The sequence below is a fragment of the Onthophagus taurus genome, chromosome 6 (genome assembly GCF_036711975.1).
Source record: "Onthophagus taurus isolate NC chromosome 6, IU_Otau_3.0, whole genome shotgun sequence".
Classification (NCBI taxonomy): Eukaryota; Metazoa; Arthropoda; class Insecta; order Coleoptera; family Scarabaeidae; genus Onthophagus; species Onthophagus taurus.
This window is the reverse complement of record NC_091971.1, coordinates 7,945,137-7,969,297: the sequence shown is the minus strand read 5'-3', so window position 1 is coordinate 7,969,297 and position 24,161 is coordinate 7,945,137. Positions and strand designations below refer to the sequence as shown.

The following is a 24,161-nucleotide window of genomic DNA, read 5'->3' as shown; positions in this document are numbered from 1 at the left end:
TCTTAGTTTTAATCAGAATAACGTTGTTCTACGTCATCTTCATCTTATGTATGATATCCAGATTTCTTGGCATTTATCATACATACACTTTGGACTTCAGTTACTGCCATAAGAAGAAGGTGGCGACAAGAAGCTACAGAAGGTGGGCTGAGCGAACGCGGTGGCTAACGAATGTTACCATCTCTGGAAATTAAATGTCTCAATTGAAACTAGATGTTTGCGTGTCTTGCTTATATATTGTTTAAGAGCCGAGGCAGCTGTGCTGTCGAGGCATAAACTTTATATAAATGATAACTTAAAATCCGATGCTGTATTGTATCAGAGATAGTGAAGAATATTATTTATAATGCAAGGCTACCACCGCAGTGATTATTTACATACCAAGGCAGTGAAGTTGATATTGCTTGTGCATGAGTGTGCAAAAAGATTAAAGTTTCTTTTTACATTACATATACATGGAGCTGACAATTATTAATGATGAGAATAACCTGTGGTGGAAACGAAATATTTTGAAGTTAAAAAAAGTTGTTCAAAAATTTGTTGATCATTAAAAGTTTCATTCATGTATTTGCTGAATGTCGCCGCTATCCATCCTTTTCCATATCCGTATCTAATTGTTAACGACCGTTATAGAGAGTTCGATTTGTAGTAAACAATCCTCGTATTCGACTTTCGGCGACTCCCGCAGGTGGCGTTGCGATAGGCGTCGTCCTGAAAGCCAGGACGACGCCATCGATTTTACTACAGTCCTGCGCGGCACGGAGCGTGTAAAATCACAAACTAGTGATTCGTGAATACAAGCCAACATATCGGGCTCCGGTTCGGGTCACTTTCATGCCGTTCCACGTCGAAAAAAACGCTTGAAATCGACGATTCGCACACCGAACGGACGCCAAAACCGGAAACGCGCTTTCGTGCCAACATTTCCAGTGAGTTTCCCGCGAAATGCATCGCGTCCGGTTAAAAATAGACTAACCCGAGCATAAATTCTATGCGCCTCACGTAGAAAAACGATGTTGTCCAAAGTGAAATAACGATGATTTTGAGGAACGGGGGCCCCGGGCCCCCTTTCGGGGCTTACGTGCTTTTAAGTTGTCTACTAGTTACATTACCCAATCTCTCCACAGCCGAGAAGAGCAAGCACTGTAAGTATTAAATTGAATCATTTATCGTATACTATAGCTAAATACATAAGACTGTCCCCTAGCGAGTTATCCGAGTTTCGAACTGAAATATGCAAGCGTTTACTTTTGTGCGGCTAGATATTAACTATTAAAAGTTTATCGTGTGTACGCCAAATATGTGTTCAAATTCAGTATGCGTCTGTTTAAAGGAGATAATTGAAACTTTATGTTGTATTTATGCACTGTATTCAAACTAAAACTAACACTAGCACTATCACTGTAACTAACACTAGACCTAGAACTAGAAATTTTCGGATTAAGCTGTGCGTTTTTTAAAAAATTGTTTAACGTTTAGAAACACTTCGAACTTGTTTCTGAAGAAGGTTGCAACATGTCATCCGAAACGTGTTAGTTCTAGTTTTAGTTTAATTAACACCGGCCGTAAAAGCATTCGTACTTACATGCACTGCATGTTTATGTTAGAGAACTTCGAAATGTCAATTGTAAATAATCAAACTTATATTTGATACAGATAAGAAAAGTTTTTAAGGTTTTTGAAGTTATCTCTTGAGTTAACTCATTTTGCTCCTTGATGGTTGAAATGGTAACTGATCCAAAAAAAAAAGTTTTGTTGAATTTGATTTTTAAGAAATTTGTTTTTAAAATTTAAAGTTGATGTTAGGCACCTCTTAGTTTACGATATCCTTGAAGATATTTGTCATCAGTTCCATATCGATCCCAAGTATTTCCAGCAGTTTATCTGTGACTTGAATACAGCTCATTCGATTTTAATATATTATACATAAAAGTATTCTATAACTACCTACCTGTAAGATAAAAAACTTCATTTTAATGTTTGTATTATTGAAACTATGCCATTGAGGGAAACGTTAGGTTGCATAATTTATAATCAGTAGCATTCGTTCGTGTTTATTTTTTATGACTGTCCTTTATGGTTACAACCTTCATTTTATTATCAATATTTAATCTGTTTATAAGAGAAAGCACATTTTCATATTTTTTTGTGGAGTTTCGTGTTTGTAATGAAGGTGGTATAACGTCGGTGACAGATAATTATATAGGTACTTTCGAATAAAAAGGTAAATATATTACATGCTAATTGTATGTTTTCTTCAACAACCATTTAATTACAATAAATAGCTCTTCATAAACTGATGTGTAGAAATTATTTTCGTTTCATTATTCTAGTATTAATGTTCTCTATAAGTTTTAAATTTTTATATAGTTTTGGATTATATGAAATTTATATGAAATCATACTGACACAAACCAATTCAAATTCCAAATGGTCTTACCATTTATAAATATACCTTAAGTTGTCTTAGAAACAGTCTTACCAAACTCTAAATTGCAAAAAAAGAATCTGGAATTACATTGGAACACACAAAACTGCATGAAATGTTTGGAATAACATTTGCCAAATTCTAAATTCCCAGATATTGTTTGAAATCACACTGACATAGTCTAAATTGGAAGAAGTTTTCTTGGCTAAATTCTAAATTGCAAGAAAAGTTGTCAGGACTCATTGACTTATTTTTGTCACTCCTGGTGAAGCATAGGGCAACAGTAAAGACTCTTCATCTTGTCCGTTAGGCAACAAAGCGTTACAATTCTCTCCGCGTTTTCCTGACTTTCATTGCTTCTTCATGTTGAGGAAGAAGCTAGAGAGAAAAAGTTTCTCTTTCATGTATCTTGGACGGTCTTATCTCCGTACTTTTTGGGGTTTCCAGCTGATGGCGCTAACATCTCAACTATAGTACCATGAGGTATAGAAGTTACATTGGATAAACTGTAAATTGTAAAATATTGCTTGAAATCGCATTGGCGGCAGCCTAAATTGCTAGAAATGGTCTAGAAGCATATTTGGCAAATTCAAAATTTCATAAGCTTGGTTGCCATCTTCTGTGAAGACTCACATTTGTGCTCGGTATCTGATATGTACTTCACCAAGTTGTCTCTTATGTTTTTAATCTCATAGGAATCACAATTTTTGTGATTGTTGTTCCTTTCGATCAGATTTTATGCATAAGATAATCTCATCTCGAACTGAATCTCTTCCAAGAATACCTTAGCTTGATCTGATTCTTTTGCATTATTTAATCTTAACTAATCTTAATTGAATCACAATCTTGTTAAAGAATATATCTCATAATCTTTTCTCGCACCCTTCTCTTCACTAATAAAAACTCAAACTTATTTAAGTATTAGAGCAATAAAGTCATTTATTATAGGTACTAAAACAACATATTAGTATTTATAGTAGAAAAAATAAATTAGTAAGATATAGGTAAGTGGTTTTAATGGCTTTAGTAAAGTTTTTTATAGAACATAAAATCTTTTAATGCATAGTAATAAGAGAAGAAAAATTGCTTATTCAAAGCAGCTTAACGAAATGTTATAAAGTGTGTTTATAATAATAATAAGTAATGTAATAAATTCAATAAGCTAATTTCCTTGTGACACGTTTATTTACATTTACCGTGGTTTCCATCGACACCGCAGAGCAACATATTTAGGTGAACGCATAAATCGAGATACATACACGTTTTAATGCCCCTATTAACGCGGCAGATTATTATCGAACCAATGACGGTGTAAATCGATGTTATTATCAATAAAAACAGACGTTTATGACCAACCGTGCCGCACAGAGGTGCTCTGAAATTGCCGCGAAACCCTTATATAAGAATAAAAAAAGCTCAACAGCTTCGAGCGTTTTCATTTTAGGCTGTTAACATCCAACTAATTTTGTTTGATATTACGCGTAAACGTATTTAACGCCAGGTTTAACTGAGAAATCGTTTTGCAATTAATTTTCTAATTTATTTGGCGTAAAAAAGATTTTTTTTATGCATTCGTCATTTAGATCACCCCATTTCCAGGCGTCGGTTTAGGGGGGCAGTTTTAATATTCGCGATTACAAAAAAAAATGGAAAGGGGGGAGAAGACCACGGGGCCACGCAATATCGGCCCCCATCGCTGTCCGTTCGCCCATTCAATGAATATGAAATTCCGAGGGCTGCGAAAAATAAATGGAGTTAAGGGGCAGGGGGGCATCGGCGTCGTCGAAATATCCGGTCGGCGTTGAGACGCCCTCTTTCTCCCCCTTTCCGATCAATAAAGAGCCAATCGCGGCGGGTGTCACGGACGTCTACGGTACTTCCTAAGGGCGACGCCGCCGTCGGTTCTCGACAGGAACTTGGGGAACAAGGCGCTATCGAGGGTGCAACAGGAATTTTATCGATAAATTAGTGTTCTATTACAGCGATAGAGCAGAATGCTTCCGTACTCTTTGAGTATTACCTTTCTTTATCACCCTTATGGTGGTTTCTTCTTATGATGGGATTTGAGAAGGATTGCATCATTAATTTTTAAATTTAATACTAAAAACAACAAATTACCCCACAATAAGGATATTGCTTTCAGCTAAAATTCATCAAAGCTTAGTGTTATATTCTATTATCTTGGTTGAAACTTTGATCAAAGGGTTCGCTTTTAACCTTAACATTTTCGCTCCTCTACCTTTAGGAAACCTGTAAATACACGATCCACCTGGGAGCAGTGGAGCGGTCGTAGGGTTAAACGAGGTCTGGGATTTGGAGCTTTGTCTACAGAGGAGCGCCTACTTTATTTCGATAATACAGCTCTCTCGGTGTTATTTTAACCCGCCGGAAAATTTGGAAACGAAAATTGAACTGAATATTACGATCCCTCAATGTATACTGTAAACTCCCTTCATATTCATACAAGCAATTCATATTCATAACGTTCTGTTGCTATCATTGGATTTAACACTACACTTTCTGGAGCGAGAAGGTTATGAATAATATTAAGTTGGTCTCTAAATCAAGATTTCCAATTTTATATCATTTTCGTTCTAAAATCAAAGCTTACTTTGGGCAAAGTGACATATAGCGTTTGTAGTTAAGGGTCATTAGTGTACAATGGTATGTGCTCGTCGTCAGGTGTTAGTTAGATCTTCCGGAAGAACTAAAACGAACTTGTTCGAGCAACTTGTACGAAACTGTCCGGATTTCTCCACTTCTACGTAACGGATAATGCAAAGACACTTCCGGCGGAGACAATGCGGTAGTAGGCCCTTGTCGTCCACACGAACACGGGTAAAAAGGAGAAGAATACCAAAGGAGTTGAAGTTTCTACATTGTCGTCACCCACTCGTGTACTTTGGTCGAGCTTTTTGGAAGTCCCAACTCGTACCGATCGGTCAAATGAAAGTTCCAGGATTTCATAGGTTTCGACGGGTATTGGTTTTATGGACGAAATTCTTAATGGAAACGTGATCAACATTACAACGATAATTTTGTACAACTCAATAAACTAACATAATACACAATGTACTTTGTAATTTCTGTGATTAATGTTCATCCCAACTGCAATGTAATTTGATACAATAGTTGTCACCGAAACCGTGTAATTGAATTAATCGAACACCTGATTTAATTAAAATAATTAGTTATAACACGAATAATTTCCATAAATTTTTCATCGGCGTGAATATTTAAAACAAAACTAGAACTAGAAATATTCGGGTTTACCACTGCGTCTCTCTACTACTAACTTCTAGTTTTAGTTTAAAAAATTCAAAAAAATTTGTACTAAATCGTCCGCCGGCCAATTTATGGTATACACGGGTAGTTTATTTGAAAAAGTAATGCGCAATTCTATTTTTGCTATAAACTACCCGTGTATACCATAAATTGGCCGGCGGACGGACATTAACAAATACCAGTTCAATTTCAACGAAATACGGGTGCAAAATCGTCCAGTTGAATATCGAAATCAAAATGCGGCTTTTAATTAAACTACGACCCCTGTTCGATATACGCTATTGTTTCAATTACGTCGTTTTTCATAATTTAGTGTAACGGGATCTGGGCGTTTTTCACGTGGGATTTTGCCAATTTGTATCAGTTATGCACTAGGCCACCCGTAAAGTGGGCCAATTTAATTATAATGCATCCTTACACTTCGTGCAACATAAAGGTTCAGGGACCGTTTTACAACTTAACAAGTCCGGCAATTAAAATTAATTGCGTGTAGATGTAAATATGAAATGCATTCCCTTATGTTTCAAGATTCCTTATGGGATTCATTAATAAAAACACCATCTTTGCACTCCATTCATTTTAATTTGTTTACGCAGAAAAATGTGTAAAAACTAAAAATTATGATATAATCGATAAAGTCGGAACGAATTTTTCGTGGGTGAGTTGGCTAAACAGTCTAAATTTGAATCGAATCGTATCTACATCACATTTAGATTAAATTTGCTTTAAAATGCATTGTAACAATGAATCAATGAATTATTGGGCCGTATACTTAAGAAAGTTGCAAGAAAAATAACATTTCATATCATATCAAAGATGAAAGGAGAACGTCAACAACACAATCTCTTTGTTCGATGAATATGGTAATTTGTTCCGCGATGGCCTTTGTATCAAAGTTCTATAGATAATTTCCGGGAAAACCTGATTAAATTATTATAACGTTATTTACTAATAAATTAACCACTTTCGCCCAAATTAAATTAAACTTAATTAAAATACGGAACACTCTTGTCCCTATTACATCTAATTAAGTTTTCATAATTAGAACGTTGTCATTATTTTTCATTAGATTTGATATACAAAGATCAGGTGCAACATGAAAATCCGTTTGTTCGGTTTGAAAGGATTTCATGTTTCGGTAATTAAAAATGCGACCACGTACAACGTACCATCCCTTTGATGGTATGTTGAAAGACGACCAAATAAACAATTTTCAGTGCACGTAGGCTTTCACTAGTCGACTCATTTACGCCGTGTATCCGTGCTGTCCGTTAATATCTCCACTACAGAGAGGCCCGAAAATCTGGTCCTGAAAATGTACGGCATACTTAACGCGAAATTTCAGCGGGTACGTGATACAGAGGTTTTAACTCTGAAAAATGCTCTCTCGTATTTCACCGAGTATTCAGGTTTACGAGAAGGCCCAATTTCCCCTTAACATTTTCCGCCGAGGGTGTTATTTAATGATCCCTGATAAAATTAGACAATATTTCTTGTCGAGGATTACATGTTTTAAGCGGGCGTTTACGCACGACATGATAAAGGGTTTTAACGGCTTATTATGCGTACGAAAAGAGATTTTGAAAGGAAAATCGAAATAGCAAAGTTATACAGTTAATGTAAATATTTATTGTTTTGCTTAGAAAATCTGTACCTGTTGATACTTGTGCAAGCAAAACACAATTCCTAGTAGTGAAATTGGAAAACTTTACAACTTTTCAGAGATTTACGACCACGGCATTGTGTTAAGTGAACTTTAGAAATCGGATAAACGAGCTTTTTTAAACTAGTTGAGTTTATTAACTTTGGAAAATTAAAATTTCCAATTCACACAACTGCGCTTTATCCTCCAAGTTGTACCCTTTTCAACACTTCATTGTAGTAAAAGAAGTAGTTCTTCATCATACCGTACTAAGTAGCCTTTTGTGATCCCCTTTTTCGCGTCGACTTATTTCATAAATTTTCAGAAAGAGTCCACTGGGAAAATTGTAAGGTGTATTAACAAGAATTAGTTGCCGCCTTGGTAATTGCTTGGTAATATTAAAGTTTGGCGAAGCAATGTGCACTTAATAAAAAATAAAGTCTGCTTAAATTTTGTATAATGGGGATGTTACAGACAAAAATTGAAAAAAAAACTGTAATCTTTAGAGTTTTATAAAGTTTTTGTTGAACGAAAGGTAACAAAAAAAGAAAATTTGAAAAGCCTGCGATCTGGGGGCTTAGAGTTGGCCCGAAAGTCCATGGAGGCGGCGCTATGCGGGATATTTTCCATGTTCATAACTCCGTATAAATTTTCATTATGTAACTTGCAAACTATGGCGGTCGCAGCCGCTGCTGGCTGTTGAATGAGGCCCGAGGCCCAACTTTTAACAAGTTCCTGCAGGCCCAGACCTCCGACAACCCACCAGGATCGGCTCGTTCGCTCCTAGGAATGTTGTTTTGGGAAGTTTGCCTCCAGGATATCAACCAAGTCTTTGAATGTTTGCTTTACAGGTACAAAATTGGTATGGGTTTGACATCTTTTTGAAATTTAAAGCACAAAATTAAGACTATTAAACTTTAGATACTATGACATAATTGTTTTGATTTTATTTTAATAATATTACGTACATTTCATTACTAACAATCCGCGGCAGGCTGCACATCATTGGATCACCTAATCTGGGAGAAGGCAAAGAACTGGGAAAATGAAGGAGTCACTAAAACAGACATTAACCAGCAGATGGTGGCAAAGTGGCAGAAATGATAGCATGAATACATGGGGAGGCCCAACGTGTTTATACAGAACTTGTCAGTATGTCGAATTATGTATTGTCAGTGTGGTCATCGTTTAGTCATAGTGGTGGTGACTACAGAAAATTAAGAAACTTGAAAGTGATAAATGCGCGTTTGGATGCGGCGTGTTGAAGAACACACCATCTTCCAATATACTAGTTTCGTGGAGGAAAGGAGGAGGACTGATTTTGTCATACGTAAGCCATCACCAAGGAAATCGTACCATATCTACTGTCAGACGTAGAAATGAGAGTGGATTGCCGCTCTGAAGCATAAGTCCAGGAAAAAAATTAAAATAGACTATCTTTTCGCAGTGACAGCCATGTGTAATACTATAGCGGAGTAATACTATACAGGTAGATCTCAGTCTATTATTATTGATTGCTGAATATATTTTTCAATAATATTATTCCATTGATATTTCGGTTAAAAATTGCAAAGCTAAGCGCGTCAGAAAAAAAATTCACGATAAGATATACAGCCTTAGGAGAAAAATATGCGGTTTCTTCGGGAAAAAGATCAATCCTTCGCAGGACTACGGGTTAGGGGGGTAACCTTATCTCAAATTCTACTTCCGTTTCGGCCACTCGATATGAAGTGAAACGGATGTTGGTGTCCGTAAAATACGGCCCCGATTACGTCACCCTGACGGCGCAACCGCCATTTACGGTATGGGGGGCGAAATAAATTGCTCTATTGATTGACAGAATTTTGAAGCATCGAACGAGGGAGTGAAAAATCGTCGGTTCGATGCCAATTTCCACGCCAAATCTGTTTTTATGGGACGTATTCGCATCGTTTTGTGTTCACCCATTACCTGCTGAAAATGGTTATCGTTTAGGTATAAGAAATATCGTGACTTAAACATTATTGACTACCCGGTTTTTAAAATTAATTGGAAGCTACAACTCTGGATTTTCATTTTAAATTCTCATTCGTCCCCGGATTTTTTCACAACGCGGGAATTAAACGAATTAATTTGAACGAATCTACAAAAAGCCTCCCCTTCTAGTTTTTCTGTCAGGTCTTGTTAACGGGGGGACGCGAGAAAAATAGCCGGTCCTTTTTTTCCAGCCCCTTGTTACTGTCGTCTATCAACCCCTGGAGACAGAGGGTGTCACGTGTACTTTTAGCCCTTTAAACTTTCTAATTGCACGTTAAATAAATGGAACATGTTCGAAACTTTAAAGAAATCCGTTTGTAAAAAACAATAATATGAATTATAATTAATAAAGTTGTTATCTAAAATTGTTTAAAGAAGCAATGGAAGTAAATTTGCACTAAATTAGCACCTCTAATAAGTAGTCAATTTGCATAATTGGATAAACATCGTAAAAATGCACGCGAACAATCCATTGATATTTCGAACAGTAACGTTTGAAATAGGGTTGGAAATGAGGTTTGAAACGGGGTTGGAAATCGTATAGGGTGGTAGGAAGCAACCGTCGTTTCCGGTTTTAGCATGTCCGCCTTGCCGTACGCATTGCAATAAAGGAACATGGCAATTACCTCGTTTATTATGTAAATTTCGCAAGAGAAATTACTCGGCCTTCGGAATGGATTCCGTGACGGTTGGCAGTCCTGGTAAAGCAAATCGTTCGCACCAGAACTGCCCTAATATTACACTGCTATGTAATATCTAGTTAAGGGTAACTTCGTTTCATTCAAAGCTAATTTCCTTTATGAAACCAAAAAAAAACTGTAATTTTCATGCTTTTGTGTTTGTTAAAACGAAGTTTGAAATTCAAAAAAACGTGGGATTAAAAATGAAATGTATTTCAAATTAAAACCGGTACCCGGAGGTATACTTGGTTTCAGTATCTAATTTATAATTCCAGTATTCAATAGAAGATTCCAGTATCTAGTAGATGATTCTAGTGTCTAGAACATGTTTCGAAATCCAAATATAATGATTGGAGTCAGAATATATTACTTCAGTAGATGTTTCCAGTATACGGAAGTTCCCAGTATCTATTGAATAACTCCAATATCGGATATTCCAATTTGTAGTGGTTGATTCCAATATCTAGTGAAAGGTTTTGGTCCTTTCAACTGTGGAATGTTTACGACTTTCCTATTATTTATGCTACTCTCAAAGTATGTTTCCCTTAAAATTGTTTTCAGCTTGTTTATGTCCTTGCTAAGCACCATTATGTAAAATTGTCTTTCAAGCACCCTGAAAATGCAGTTACTTCCACACATAAATCCACTTTTAACGTTAAAAAAAGCGTCGCTTGGTTGCTGTTATAAAAATTGTCACGACTCTACGTCGTCCGGGCCCGAAACCACTTATGTAAATGTCAAATTTAAAACGATCAAGTCTGTGGGAAGTTAATATCGCCACGTACCCGACATCAATCTAAAGGGTGGCTGTGGTGCGGAGAAACTTGCTAAATAAGGGCGGGTCGCAAAGCCCCCCTAATGGATGGACCGTTACGGAAGTCGAACTGTTCTTCGGGGTCGGTTGAAAGCCGTGTCGAGTGCTTCGGAACGCCAATCTAAATTTGCGGCACCATCCTCCGGAAATCCGACGAACTCATGCCTGCGAGACCGTCACGTTACGGCGCCTAAATACCATCGTTTCCAAAAGATCTACTCGGCCGACATTTTTGGACTTAAACATTTTGCCAGATACCATTTTAAAAGATTTTGGAGTAAAATTTATTGTACAGTTTTCAGTAAATTATCCTTCTTAAATTACCAAATTGGCTAAAACCGTTCATAAAATATTAATTAAACAGTGGCAATTAGGATAACTTGCCGAAGCACTTTGGCAAAGGACGGGGTGGGATGAAGTCTAAAATCACAAACACTACGTAATCCGCAGGATCGCCAACCCACGGCAGGACGTGCAGAATTAATTAACTCCCCAAGTCCGGCGGTTTTTGATGTAACGCGTTTTGAAGCTGCTAAGCTTCACTCAGAGGCCGGTTTTAATATTAAAACCGGCAGCTGGTGATCGATACAAAAGGCGCCCGACTAAATATTTACCGAGAAAGTTATAATGAAAACGGACCCGAAAAAGGACCACGAAATCCTCCCTGAATTCCTTCAAAGTTTCATTTGACTACAGCGAACATTCTCCGAGTTGCAACGTTTCACGTTTTTATCTCTATTTAACGCAACTAGACTCATAGCAAAAGATGGAGGAATGTTTCCTTTGTGGAGATAACTGTTTATTTGCATACCTGGATAGGAATGTTTCCTTCTGGAATAAATCCTATGTAAAAGCTAGCTTTAAATGGAAACTCTAGAGGAATTATTTTATAATTAAATTATTTTGAAATGGTGAAAGAATATTTGTTATAATTATTTACGAGCATCTGTTCGCCAGTATCTAACTTATTTATCTCAAGTTAATACGAACTACACCCTTCATAAACCTATTTGAAACTCTCGCAATTCTGCGTTTCCCCATTGTGCTCCCCCCGAAACTAACCCGCATTGTTTCGTTTCTCCCTCAGACGACGGGTGAACCACTGTTATTGTCCCCATAAAAACGTCGGCAAGTGAGGTGTAATAAAAAGGGAGGTGGTGGTGGCGTCAAGGAGGGTGTCTCCTTTCGCGGGGGAACAAGAACCACTTGAGACCTTCCACTTGGAGACAATGCTTTTACTGCGAATAAGAACAGCATATAACCCTTATTTCTATCCTGTACAAGTGGAATACATATAATACAATGTCCGTTGGAATTTTATTAAAAAAATTAAAACCACTTAAACTAGTTTCTCTTTATTTATATAGTTTTTTTTAATTATTGTAGTAGGTTGTATAAAAACTTTAAACCATCCAAATTTACTACCCAACATTTACTTGTATTGTTGACGAGGGTGTATACGAAAGGTTTTCAGTGGAAATTCGCTTCGACCGGGCTTTGGAGACCAGCAAAAAGCAACCCAACTATTCGGTTTCGTGTAATTACAGTTCGCGTAGTAAGAATAGACCCGGAGGGGCGGCTTCATTAACGGAGAACCGCCAAGAAAAATACAGCATCTACCGTAAAAAAAAAGACGTTCGTAATTGAAAATTTCGCGACGGAGTTTGTTTCTCGCACCCGGTTTTATTAAACCTGGATTAGGGTCGTGGAGGCCTTGAATTACACGCGTTCATTAAAATCGTATTTTCAGTTTCAGTGAGAATCGCCATTAGTGAGGGTCGTGCATGTGCGCACCAAATTCTGGGCCATTAGCAGCTTCGACCATGTCCAGATAGGAAAATGAAATACGCGCAGACTGTTCGATAGTTAATAGGGGTGTTCGATTTCAAATCAATTCGATTCTGACCTAAAAACGCCGACTATGTTGTTCTCAAATAGTACTCAAAAATCATAAAATCGTTTAGTGTATATGATTTTCAGTTTTTATCGCAACGGTATTTGCCGACTACATAGTTTGAACAAAGTTCACAGAGCATAGGAAACACGTATACGTGGCGAAACATTGTTCGACCGGAAGTAATCGGAGGGGTTGCGTTTCCGATGCAGAGCGTACATATCCGGTCGAGCGGAAGTGATTTTTCCATTTGCGAAACACCCTGTTAAACGGAAAGAAACGAACCTGCGTTTAATAAATCGCCGGCGAGGGGTCGAGGGACATTATAATACCGTTAGCGGTTTAAATGTGAAATACGGCCCTGTAAATTTCGGCTCGACTCTGGTCTCGAGTAAAATATGAAACAAGAGTTGGGCTCGAATTTTCGTTTTTACTGCGCGTCGCGCAACAAGTAATAAATTCCCGTAGAAAGAATTGGATAGGGCGTGTTCCCGTCTGTTACGCCGGAGACGCTACGAGATGCAAGTTAAATATTTATGTCGACTTCTAAAACTTTAAACGAATTGAAAATAAAATACAATGTTTTCTTAACTTCTATTGTAATATAAACAGTATCAAAGATATTTACAATAGTTCTTATTCCATGAAAGTGAGTCTATAGCAGAAATTCTCCATGATTCTTTTTACCTTAGAATTTTTCTTAGTATAGATCGATAGAACTCATTTGCGTTCCCATTCACCTACTATCTTGGTCCTCATCAGAGAAAACCATCAACGAGAATATTTTACACTTTATATTTCATGATGATATCTCAATTAGTGTTTGAGGTACCAATTTTTAAAGATTAATTACTGTAAGACAGGATATCTATACAGTGAATTTCACTTAAGATGCAATATAGAAAAATATATTTCCAGTGAAACCAGGGCGTACTTCTATATTGTTATTGAACTAAAACTAGAACTAACACTAGACCTAGAACTAGAAAGTATCGGGTTAAGTTCTAGTTTTACACTAGTACTAACACAAGACCTAAAACTAGAATCACTCGGGTTTAGCCGTCTTGAGAGACGTGCGGCTAAATCCGAATGTTTCTAGTTCTAGGTCTTATGTTAGTTCTAGTGATAGTGCTAGTGTAAAACTAGAACTAACACTATACCTAGAACTAGAATCATTCGGGTTTAGCCGTCTTTAGAGACGTGTGGCTAAACCCAAATGATTCTAGTTCTAGGTATAGTGTTAGTTCTAGTTTTAATTGTTATTCAGCGTTATATTGTGGTATATCTTTATTGAAAGATTCGTTCGTCATCTTTTCCAAGCAAAACTTTTCCTTTACAAAACTACCCAATGCCTGTACTATTAAGCGATGTTGCACTTTATATATAAACAGGATTTATTTCAAAAGTTATTTAGTTCATCATATATTTGGATATGATGTACATAAATTTAACCGAAACATTTCAATTACATAAAGTTGTATATATCTCAATATTGTTTTAATTAAAAGTGTCTCGGTTAAGTTAGTACATGCAACAGTTGTAATATGAAGTTCAAAGTTTATCGTTCAGGGTATGCCTCTAGATTCGATTTTAGTTCAAAACTTTCTATCAGACCACGTTCATTTGTAACTAGCCACCATCAAAGTGTAATTATATCCGATTTCCCATTTCCGTAAAGCGCGTTATCGCGAGGTTAAACCGCAAAACGGACAAACTGACCGTCTCTGTTTGTTTCAGACTCGATGCAAGCTCTCTGCAAGACCCATTTCCTCCAACAACTGTACCGGAAGATAGATGGCGCCGTACTGTGGTCGAAGAACGAAAGGAACCTCGACTGCGTCATTACCTTCCAAACGCACTCGATTCTTCAAAGATTTATGCTTCGATTCGATTTTTTGCAACTCGACTGTAACGACCACCTGTATATATACGACGGGGCGCACGCTGTCGGTACCTACAAGGTGAGGGGTTTACGTCCAGGTTTTAAAAAGGAAATTAATGGTCCATGTTCGCAGTGAGCAATAAGGTCAATAAAATTGGTTTTAAAAAGAAGTAATCGAACGCGGTCCGGATATGAAATCGAAAAGTTTTCGTTCCCCTCCGCCGAGGGCGACATTTCGGGTCCGGTTTGTACGGAAGTAATTGGGGAGGGCAGCGCAAGAGAGCCTCATGGCGATAAGCGATGATGAACGGTCCAATTTAAGTTTCCCAAACGAATCTAACCGCCGCACCGGTAACGTTACTGGTAGGATCGATTTTTGTACGTTCAACAGAACCTTTTCTGACTATTCTGTCAAACGCTTTGTGCGACAACTATATTGAACGTTCAATATCGAAAATGCCTAATCCAGAACTAGGTACAATTACAGAGCAAAAGAAATTTTGATTGGTTCATCATATAGTTTTTTTTTTGTAATACCTTTTAGTACCCAATGTTCTTATGAAGATATACTGCTTCATAAGAAGATTGAAACGCTCAACAAGCTTAAATTCAAGTATTTTTTTTTATTTTATAAAACAACGCACAGGTTTTTCAGCCCGCCCAATTAACCAAGTTAAAGCTTGAGGATCTTTAGGTAATCCTGCGTTTCATCCCTGATCTCCCACGGGAACCTTAATTAGGACTCTACGAGACGTGCACTTCTAAGAAGGTGGCTACGCCGCATCCCTGTTGCCGAGATCACACGAGATTATACGTTTTAATCTGTGGGTAAACTTTCGCTTGTACGCGAAATTGTGTCAAGCCTTCGTTTTAATTTGCATATCATCGCCGTAGTTTACATTGTACGTAAACTAACAAAGTGTTTCAACGTCAATAAATAAGCAAAACGAACATGTTGAACGTTGCCTATTTATTTTTTCTTGTTTGTTTTAGTTTGACTTGTCCTGTAGAAATACACAGAAATTCGGACCGATGTACACTAGGACCAATTACGTCACGCTCAAGTACGTTACAGACAGTTGGGGTTTGGACTCAAACGGATTCAAACTAGTTATAACGGCCGTCAAGGATCAGAGTGAGTACCAGTTGGTGTATTTAGTCATTTTACTATCCGTCCGTTCGAGTACCAACCATTAAGTAAAGCTACACCGGGATTGTGTTTATACTGTAAATTGAGATATAACTCAATTAGGGTAGACAGGATGGCGTTGTCTTTGAGGAGCATCGTTAAATTACTGTTAGATGTGGACTTATATAATAAGGGTAGTCATTAACTCATACTATATAATGACCCCATAGTACTAACTACCACTTCATGTAATTAATATTATAGTGGTTACACGGATTTTTTTAGTCGATTATTATGCTATGATACTACCAGTAATTAATGAATTTCATAAATATTTACACGCGGTATTTATCTAGCGAAAATCGGAATAATAGATTTCTGCAGATAAGAATTCTAGGGAGTTTATTACATTTACTGGTCCGAGATGCGATCTTTATCAATTTTGTAAATTGGTGATCTGGTTACTTTCTGCATCAACAACATGGCAGACTTATTGATTTGAAAACATCTATATTTGTGTATTCAAGACATCTTGTTGTAACCAAGACGTTCCTGTAAGATTTATCAGCTTATAATTTCTAAGTTGAAAATCATTTCCACTTTATATCTACAAAACGGTTATAACTGAGTTAGATCTGCTTGTCAATTATGCTTTTCCGCATCATTATAAACAATTTATATACACAATATTTTTCTCCATCAATTTTTGACTTATAACAGTGACTTTATTAACAATAACTTAAGATGTGGGTTAATTCTACCCACATGACATAAATCTAAATTTATCAAATTAAAAATCTTAAGTGCATAATTCGACTATTGCAAATAACATACCGGAGTAATGTTGTATGTTTTCCCACAGGTGCCAGTCAAAATGATATAATACGCCCCGCTTTAGTTACAGTAACCCTTAGGGTCAAGTGATCCTTCTCGTAAATTTCGCCCGTTGGGGATGATTTACAATCTGCACATTACCACGGACCAATAATTCAACGGTAATTGCAAAGATTAGGACGTATACGGTCTCGAGAATCGACGATTTCGTTCGTACAATTGACGTTACGTTATCGATCGTTCCAAGTCAACGGCCAAATTAAAAAGTAACGAATTCGCGGAACCGCAAGCCCTAATTGGTTTTCTGTATGCGAAAAGTACCCTTTGTATAGTGCCCGGAGATAGTTTAATAGGCAATTTGGCTTTGAAATCGTATCGTGAAGCCGTGCGTATGGTGTTAATTAAATATTGTCGAAAATAATTAATTGACCCCATTATTGTCGACGCCGAGTGCGGAGTTATTGCAATTATATTCAACTGCGGTCGTATATTTATGTTTTGGCGATTGCGTTCTATATTTATGTACCAAAAAAAAACGAACTGGTACAGGTATATTATGAGGAAACGGCTGATAACGATTATTCGATTCAATATGCATTGATTTATAACAACTGTACTTGGTTTATATTAATTGAATGATAATTACTACACATTTCACTTAGAATGAGGTTTGAACCGGGTTTAATTCGATTGTTAAATTTATTGATTGAATGTTGGGTTGTCTAAGTACAAGAGCTGAAATAAAATAAACGTTCATAGCAACGTAATAATGAGTGTTTTAATTACATCGCAATAACGGCTCTCAAAGCTTTTATAGGATACATAAAACTTTCTGGTGGCTAGAAACCAATATGAGAAATTATTGCGGTTCTCGTACGTTTTAAACGAAAATAGATTAACCGTATTGCGGTGGTTTGAGCTGCTGCGGATGAGTATGGGAAAATAAATTTTGTAGTAGTTCGCTTTGTACGGCAACAGTTCTCAAAGTGCTGTTTGGAATTTCAGAACATGCGTGCACAGAATTCCGGTGCACCCCTTCGGACTTCTGCATAGCCACAGACCTTGTCTGCGACAACATCAACCATTGTGGCGACGGATCTGACGAGTCGTCGAGCAACCTTTGTCAAAGTAAGTATTTAGCAAACATTTCGGGCGACCGCATCAAAGGATTCTAGCTTTGTGTGCACAGTTTCTCCAGTTTGAAGCGGAGATGCTCTTAAAAAAATGAAATGCTTAAGAAATATTTACTTGTGTATATCGATATTATTTTCATTACAGATAATGAAACCGGAACAATTCTAGGATTGGAGATGACGTGGTTTGTCGTGCTTATCGTAAGCACCTTACTTGTTCTATTGGTTTGTATAGTTGCTGTGTCAATATGCTTATGCCGAAGAGGTTTCAATACAAGGATGTCCAACAATGTACCTCAACAGAATTATTCCCGTAAGTATATTATTTGAATTCCATATTCAAAATGAATACACAACAATTTGATTTAACTACATCAGCCCCTTCATTATCCCTTAACGAGTCCGGTTCATTCGCTTGCATCCCTCGACTCACTTCATTTGAAGACGTCCCGCATATTATGCAATTCAATTTTGTGCCCCTTATCCGGAATCCGCGACCGCATTACTTATTCACCTCGCCGTCGTTCCCAGCCTATTATTCTTTAACGAATTCTTTTCGCGCGCGATTCGCTCACTGCGAGATGAAAACCATTATTAGGGCTCCATTCGCAAGCGCTCCGCCTTTTCGGGCTGCATTACAAGCCGACCCGAAAGAGGGAAAATCGCATTAAGAGGTAATGATAAATTGTACGTGTGTTTGCAAAACGGTGCAATATGATAACGGGCAAAGCTCCTCCGACGCTGCGACCGGATGGTTATTTATGACCAAAGTTACGCCCTGCGGGGTTAACCAGGGGATGCTATCCACATAAGTGGAGATAGCGGGTGAGAAATTGTATATGGTGGGTAAGGTGTGAGCCGGGGAAGAATTTGTAATTGACCGACGATGTATGAATATTACTTTAAATTGATGGTGTAACATCTCTTGCTATATTAGGTGTCATCTCTTTGTTTAAGTAAAAATTTGTCTTTTAGTTTTTCTATGCTAATAAGTAGTAGTAAAATAAATTGTTTCTTGCTGTTCTTGTCGATTTTATGGTAATGAAATGGAGTTCGTATTAAAATTTAATGAATGAACCTTTCTATGTTTAAATGTTTATTTTTGGTTTTTACAGTTCAGCAAATGTATGGGTCTAATGGGGCTATGAAACAAGGCTCTATGACGACACTCCCGGTGCAGGGAAACTGGTACCACCCTGCGGGCCTACAAGGGTTCCGCCTCAGCATGCCGGTCCGGGTCCGCCTCTACTGCCAGGCAAAGTAAAACACACGTCTGCCAACGGCGGCGATGCTGACCTCGTCCAGCAAAGCCAAAAGGACGAGTGGTTCGTCTAGCAATAGGTTAGTTTTTATTTTTTCGAATAAAAATTTTTGGTAATAAAAGCGAGAACCAGCCTATCAAAACTCATTTTAGGGATTCGATATGAGGCAATTCGGTTTTAGGATTTGAAATCCCGCAGTCTTCAAACCGGATTATAACGACGGTCTGTTGTCCGAGGATAGTTGGAAATCGTATTAACCGAAACAGATTCAGAGCCAGCGGCGGTCCCGCGATATTACATTTGTTTTTAGTTCGCAGTAAAACGGCAAGCCGTAAACTTTAACGATAGTTTTCGAAAATAAAATCGCCGGAACGCCTCCGTAGACTCGCCCCTAATGACTTTTTGCCCATCGGGCCTGCAGGGGATGAGTACGCTTCGTACAGCTAATTTGTACTCTGTTTCGGTGCGGTGTCGGCCAAGTTGTGAAGTCGTTATAGCAAGACTTGTTCTCACGATTACAAAATTCATCATAGCTTTTGCTGATTCGAGATGGAAAAAATTGAATTGAAACCACTCAATTTAATAACGACCCAACCAACTTTATTGGTGTCAATTTAATAAAAAGTTCTGCTAAGGTGACACAACCAATTTTATTGGAAAAGCTTCTGGACACCTTGAAGAGTTCTAAAACCCATAGAAACTTTCCACTCTCGGAAATACGACAAGTTTGCTCAAAACTCCAAACTAGTAATTAAATTAATTCCATAACCGCCGTACCGGGACCCTTTCTCGAAAGATATAATTGCCGAGATTTTGTTTTCGGACTCCGACAATGCGCCTCTAATTAAAGTCGTAGGTAGACGGGGCCATAACTCGAATTTCGCTCCCGCACACCGCTCCAGTATCGCAAAGTTTTCCTAGGGAAGCTCCCGATGCGGAAAATTAAAGTCCTTTATGCGTTCTCGGCAAAATTGAAACTCGAATTAAGTAATTTGAGCGGGATAACAAACGTCGACGGGGCAGGAACGTCCAGGGGGCCGCCTCGACGGTTTAGTTAATTGCAAGCTTTCGTTCGCCCGGCATTGTCCTTTTCAATCTCGGAGGGGACCCTAGAGATTTTAATCCGCTTTCCCGGAGAACGTTTTTCTTATTTAAATAATGGGACAGCTTTAGCAATTTGGGGAAACTCCGAGAAGTAATTAGTGATTCCTTCTGTTTTCGAAAGAAATTAAATTCGTCATATATATTTGAATAGATTCGATTTACCAACACCATTAAATAACATTCATTTTTATTATTATAACATCTCAGCTTAAAGCAATTCCAAACAAAAAAGCGAAGAATACGTGAAGTCTACCAATCTTGAAATGAATGGAGAACAACTTTGTTAACTAGGAATGTGTCAACGTTATAAAACAAGTGGTGGTTTACGACATGTAGACTATGAATAATTTGGTGCTGCGTTGTTCACAGACTTTAACCAGGATGATTTTCGATCCATTAGTTCAGCATCACCAACTACATGAAAAGTAGACGTTTTTTATTCTTTTGCGGTTAATATATCATGACTGGCTTCGTTCCAATTTTATTGGGATACAATGTAAACCGGGTTGGATAGGTTTTTGTGTTGTAGAATGACTCTACGACCTGTATAGTTATGATCAGAAAGTTAATTGATGTGTGCATTCGACTTTCACTACATTTAGGACTACTGAGACCGCTCTACAGTGATTAAGGGTTATTTTCTTTTTTGCATTCAACCGATTAATTTGATTTTGATGAACGTTCAAATTCATTTCTTCTCACTACTTTGATTATGTGTACATTAGTAACTTAATTCGTTTTAAAAAATTCTAGTTTAATGTTAAACTACGCAGTAACTAAGGTCTACCATTTTCTGATATCTTTTGAGTAATGGACTTAATGGTATCAATTGTATCCCCTCGGTTTGATCGTACAAGATCATACATTTTCCGTTTCAATTAAGTCGAGAGTTTGCGTCAAGACACAACATTATATATAAACAAATCTTGCTTACATGTCGTGTGTCAATATGGTATCAAATGTACCCCCTCGGCCGCAAGCGACCTCGCTTGATCGTCCACAATCGTACATTTCTGTGCCAATTAAGCCGAGATCGCTAATATAATTGATCGTCATAGAAGTTTTGTCTCATTTAAGCTGAAGTCGTTTGCCTACCAAGGTGCAACAACGCATGTTAACTTTTTTGTGTCAATATGGTATTAATTGTAGTGCCTTGAGTGAATTTCTCTTGTAGATTTATTATGTTCTATAATTAACATACATTATAATAAACGTAGAGCTCTTGTGGGTAAAATTTATCATCATATTGTTAGTAATTCGAATATTTTAATGTGTCTAAATAGTAAATTAATGTATTCCTTTTGTTTCAGAGGTGCCCGGCTCGATGCCTGCAGGGTGAGCCGAGTGTTGAACCCAGCTCGGCCGGTAACGGAGGTTGCCGATAGGTTAATAGAGATTATTAGAGATTTAGCTCGACGGAGATGGACGCGAACGTTGGTAACGTAGCGTATGTTATTGCTGCCAACAGGGTTTCCAATAAGTTACTAAAATAACCGCTCCTGTGATTTGATATTCTGTTTGGCGCGTACGCGGTGGATTACATTCTGGGGGCGATTTGAAAAATTTAATAAAATTAAATTAAAAAAAAGAGTTGTTCAATGTAATGTCTAGACAATATACATCATTGTGAACTAGGTAATGTCTTAGCTTAATCATAGCCAAATCAAGTTTTGTCCTCTATTTTTTTTTGGTCCTATTTTTGAAGAGTCCGCGTTGAGCTGAGATGTGTTCGATGTAATTTAACAGCTCTGAGAACTGCCTGTAGCGCTGTGTTTGTCTTATCACATCAATTTGTGGTCAGTGTCCGGCCAATTTTTTAACTGTTTCTCCTTGTACTGTATTATCTTTTTGTCGGTGGATCCTGAAGGTGCTAAGAAAACGATCACCGGATAATACAGCTTTGTGAATTTTTAAACTAACCTTCACTCGTTCATTACCAATTAACGACTTAAATAACTTTGATAAGAAGAAAAGCGCACACCGTTAACTAAATTAAATTAAGTAATGATGATCTATATGAAGAGGAGATCATCTATGTGTTAGGTGTGTATTATTTAAGACGTAGGCACACATAAATAAATACATAAGAAGGAAATGTATAGCACAATTTCTCCAACACGACTATCTATATAGACAAATAACGAGCTGAAAGATGGAGGATTCTTTGTATAGAACAATAATTAACCTAACCTACTTTGTAAGCTAACTCATAGGTTCTTTTAGTGTAATTCACCTTAGATGAAAAAGCACTTTTGCCGAGATTACGCGGGATAGCGAAGCTAATCATGGGAAAATTGCTTCGTCATCAGTCTTTCTACCATTTTTTACTAAATAAACAATCGAAGTGTTTTGTATACACTGAAACTTTTAGAAACGTTTAGCTTTGTTAGTTGAGATATAAGATCGATATAAGAAAAGAAGCTTCCTGCCTAGAAGCTATAGAGTATTATATAGTTTGCATTGTGGGAGTGAGTTTTTTTCGTTCACATATCTCTAAGCATTTTGTTGCTTCGCGGATATTGGATCATTTTTACTGCCATTTGTAAATGTGCTCCGTAAACGGGAAATAAATATGTGAAAGAAAAGTAAAATCGTTTAGTGAATACCGTATATATAAAAATATAGTACCAAATAGAAGACTTTTAGAAATATATTTTGAAAGGTCATTTAAATAATACCATTAAAAAAAGATATTTCTCCACCACATATCACGTTTGTTCATTTCAACAAAATAATATCACAGCAATACACGTAAATCGGTTGGGTATCGACCATCATATCGATACAATATCTACTTAAAAATAATAATACCAATCTAAACATATCTTACAGACATTTCCAAATAAATACTCGATATCCGATTATTTTGCGTATGTTGCCTACACACATCATGTTTTGTAATACGCTGTACTTATTTTTCAATATCGCATTCGACCAAAGTAAATTATTACCGAAAGCCATGAGTATAAATTGTATACAGATTGCAACTTTTTAACTAACAAAAAAAACGATGACATGTCCGTGTGTGTTTTAATGGAAAACTAAAATGTTTCTTTAATAAAAAATTAAACAGGGAAAAAGTTCTTTTAATTTTTAATTTAAAATAACCGTTTTGAATATAAATGGGTAAGTAAGATAAAAAAAACTCCCAAATATTGACCTTAATTTGGTATCATAAATCATCAGCAACCGGGTTCTACAAATCAGTGATCCCGTTCCATTCCATTTCCGTACCCAAATTACGTCCACACACTTCCGGTATTTACTGCAACGAAACCGGTACGTTCACAAACGAACCGCCAATCTTCGGGTCGGGGCGCCCCAAGAAGTTGTCACGCTGGTTATTTCTGTCCCGCATGGGCCCCGAGATCTCTTCTACTTGTACAGCACGCGGCTCTCCGGAGGCTCAGTTCTTTTGGTGACCACGCACGGGGCATACCTCTACCGACGAATAAAGCCCTCGCCACGTGACTTTACGACGCGATCAAAACCCCAATCGACGGGGTTTGAAATGACCCGACCCGAATTAGCGATACGAAATCGAAATCGTCGCGAAGTGTTTTCGTGATTTGTTTAGTGTTCTAAAATGACGCGGAGGACGGTGTATTTCTTTTTTTTGTTGTTACTCTCCGTGGAGTCCGGCAGTTCCGGGAAGGCCAAGTCCCATACCAGGAACAGACAAGGTAAGAGCCCTTTTACCTGATTGTCTAACGTCCATTGTCTTTGGCTTTGGAAATTTATCGATCCGTCATTCCCGGAAAGCACGGTACCCCCCACGTCTTCAAACACAAAGACAAGGGCGGATTTCTGTGCTCAAGAAGGAATGAGCACCGGAAGACGCGCTCGATCGGGGTTTAAAGGGAAAGAGGGTGTTTAGAAACACGAATGAACTCGGTCTTGACGGAAAGGTGAAGGGTCACCGCGCTATAAATTCGCGAAGACAATAGACTTGTTAAAGTTCGCTCCACACGGTGCTTGCCCTGGGCTATATCTCGCCGTTTTACCTAATGGAGGTTGTCTTACAATGTCTTTCACAATTGCCCCGTCAACTAGCAGAAA

General features: G+C 37.6%; 2 protein-coding genes across 2 annotated transcripts in view; both read left to right on the top strand.

Annotated features, from left to right (window-relative positions):
- Positions 1-735: 735 nt before the first annotated feature.
- LOC111427861 (lost and found) lies at positions 736-23,182 on the top strand. Its single transcript, XM_023063205.2, is given in 8 exon segments — positions 736-1,145; positions 14,496-14,719; positions 15,634-15,775; positions 17,609-17,731; positions 17,882-18,049; positions 18,852-18,955; positions 18,958-19,077; positions 21,413-23,182. Coding segments are annotated over 7 exon segments (984 nt in total). The 5' UTR covers positions 736-1,036; the 3' UTR covers positions 19,072-19,077; positions 21,413-23,182.
- Positions 23,183-23,507: 325 nt separating this feature from the next.
- Positions 23,508-24,161, top strand: part of LOC111427966 (wing blister) — a 61,841-nt gene continuing 61,187 nt past the window's right edge. The window contains exon 1 of the mRNA XM_023063343.2: positions 23,508-23,785. Coding sequence (XP_022919111.2) covers positions 23,689-23,785 — 97 coding nt within the window. The 5' untranslated portion in view covers positions 23,508-23,688. The remainder of the gene's footprint in view (positions 23,786-24,161) is intronic.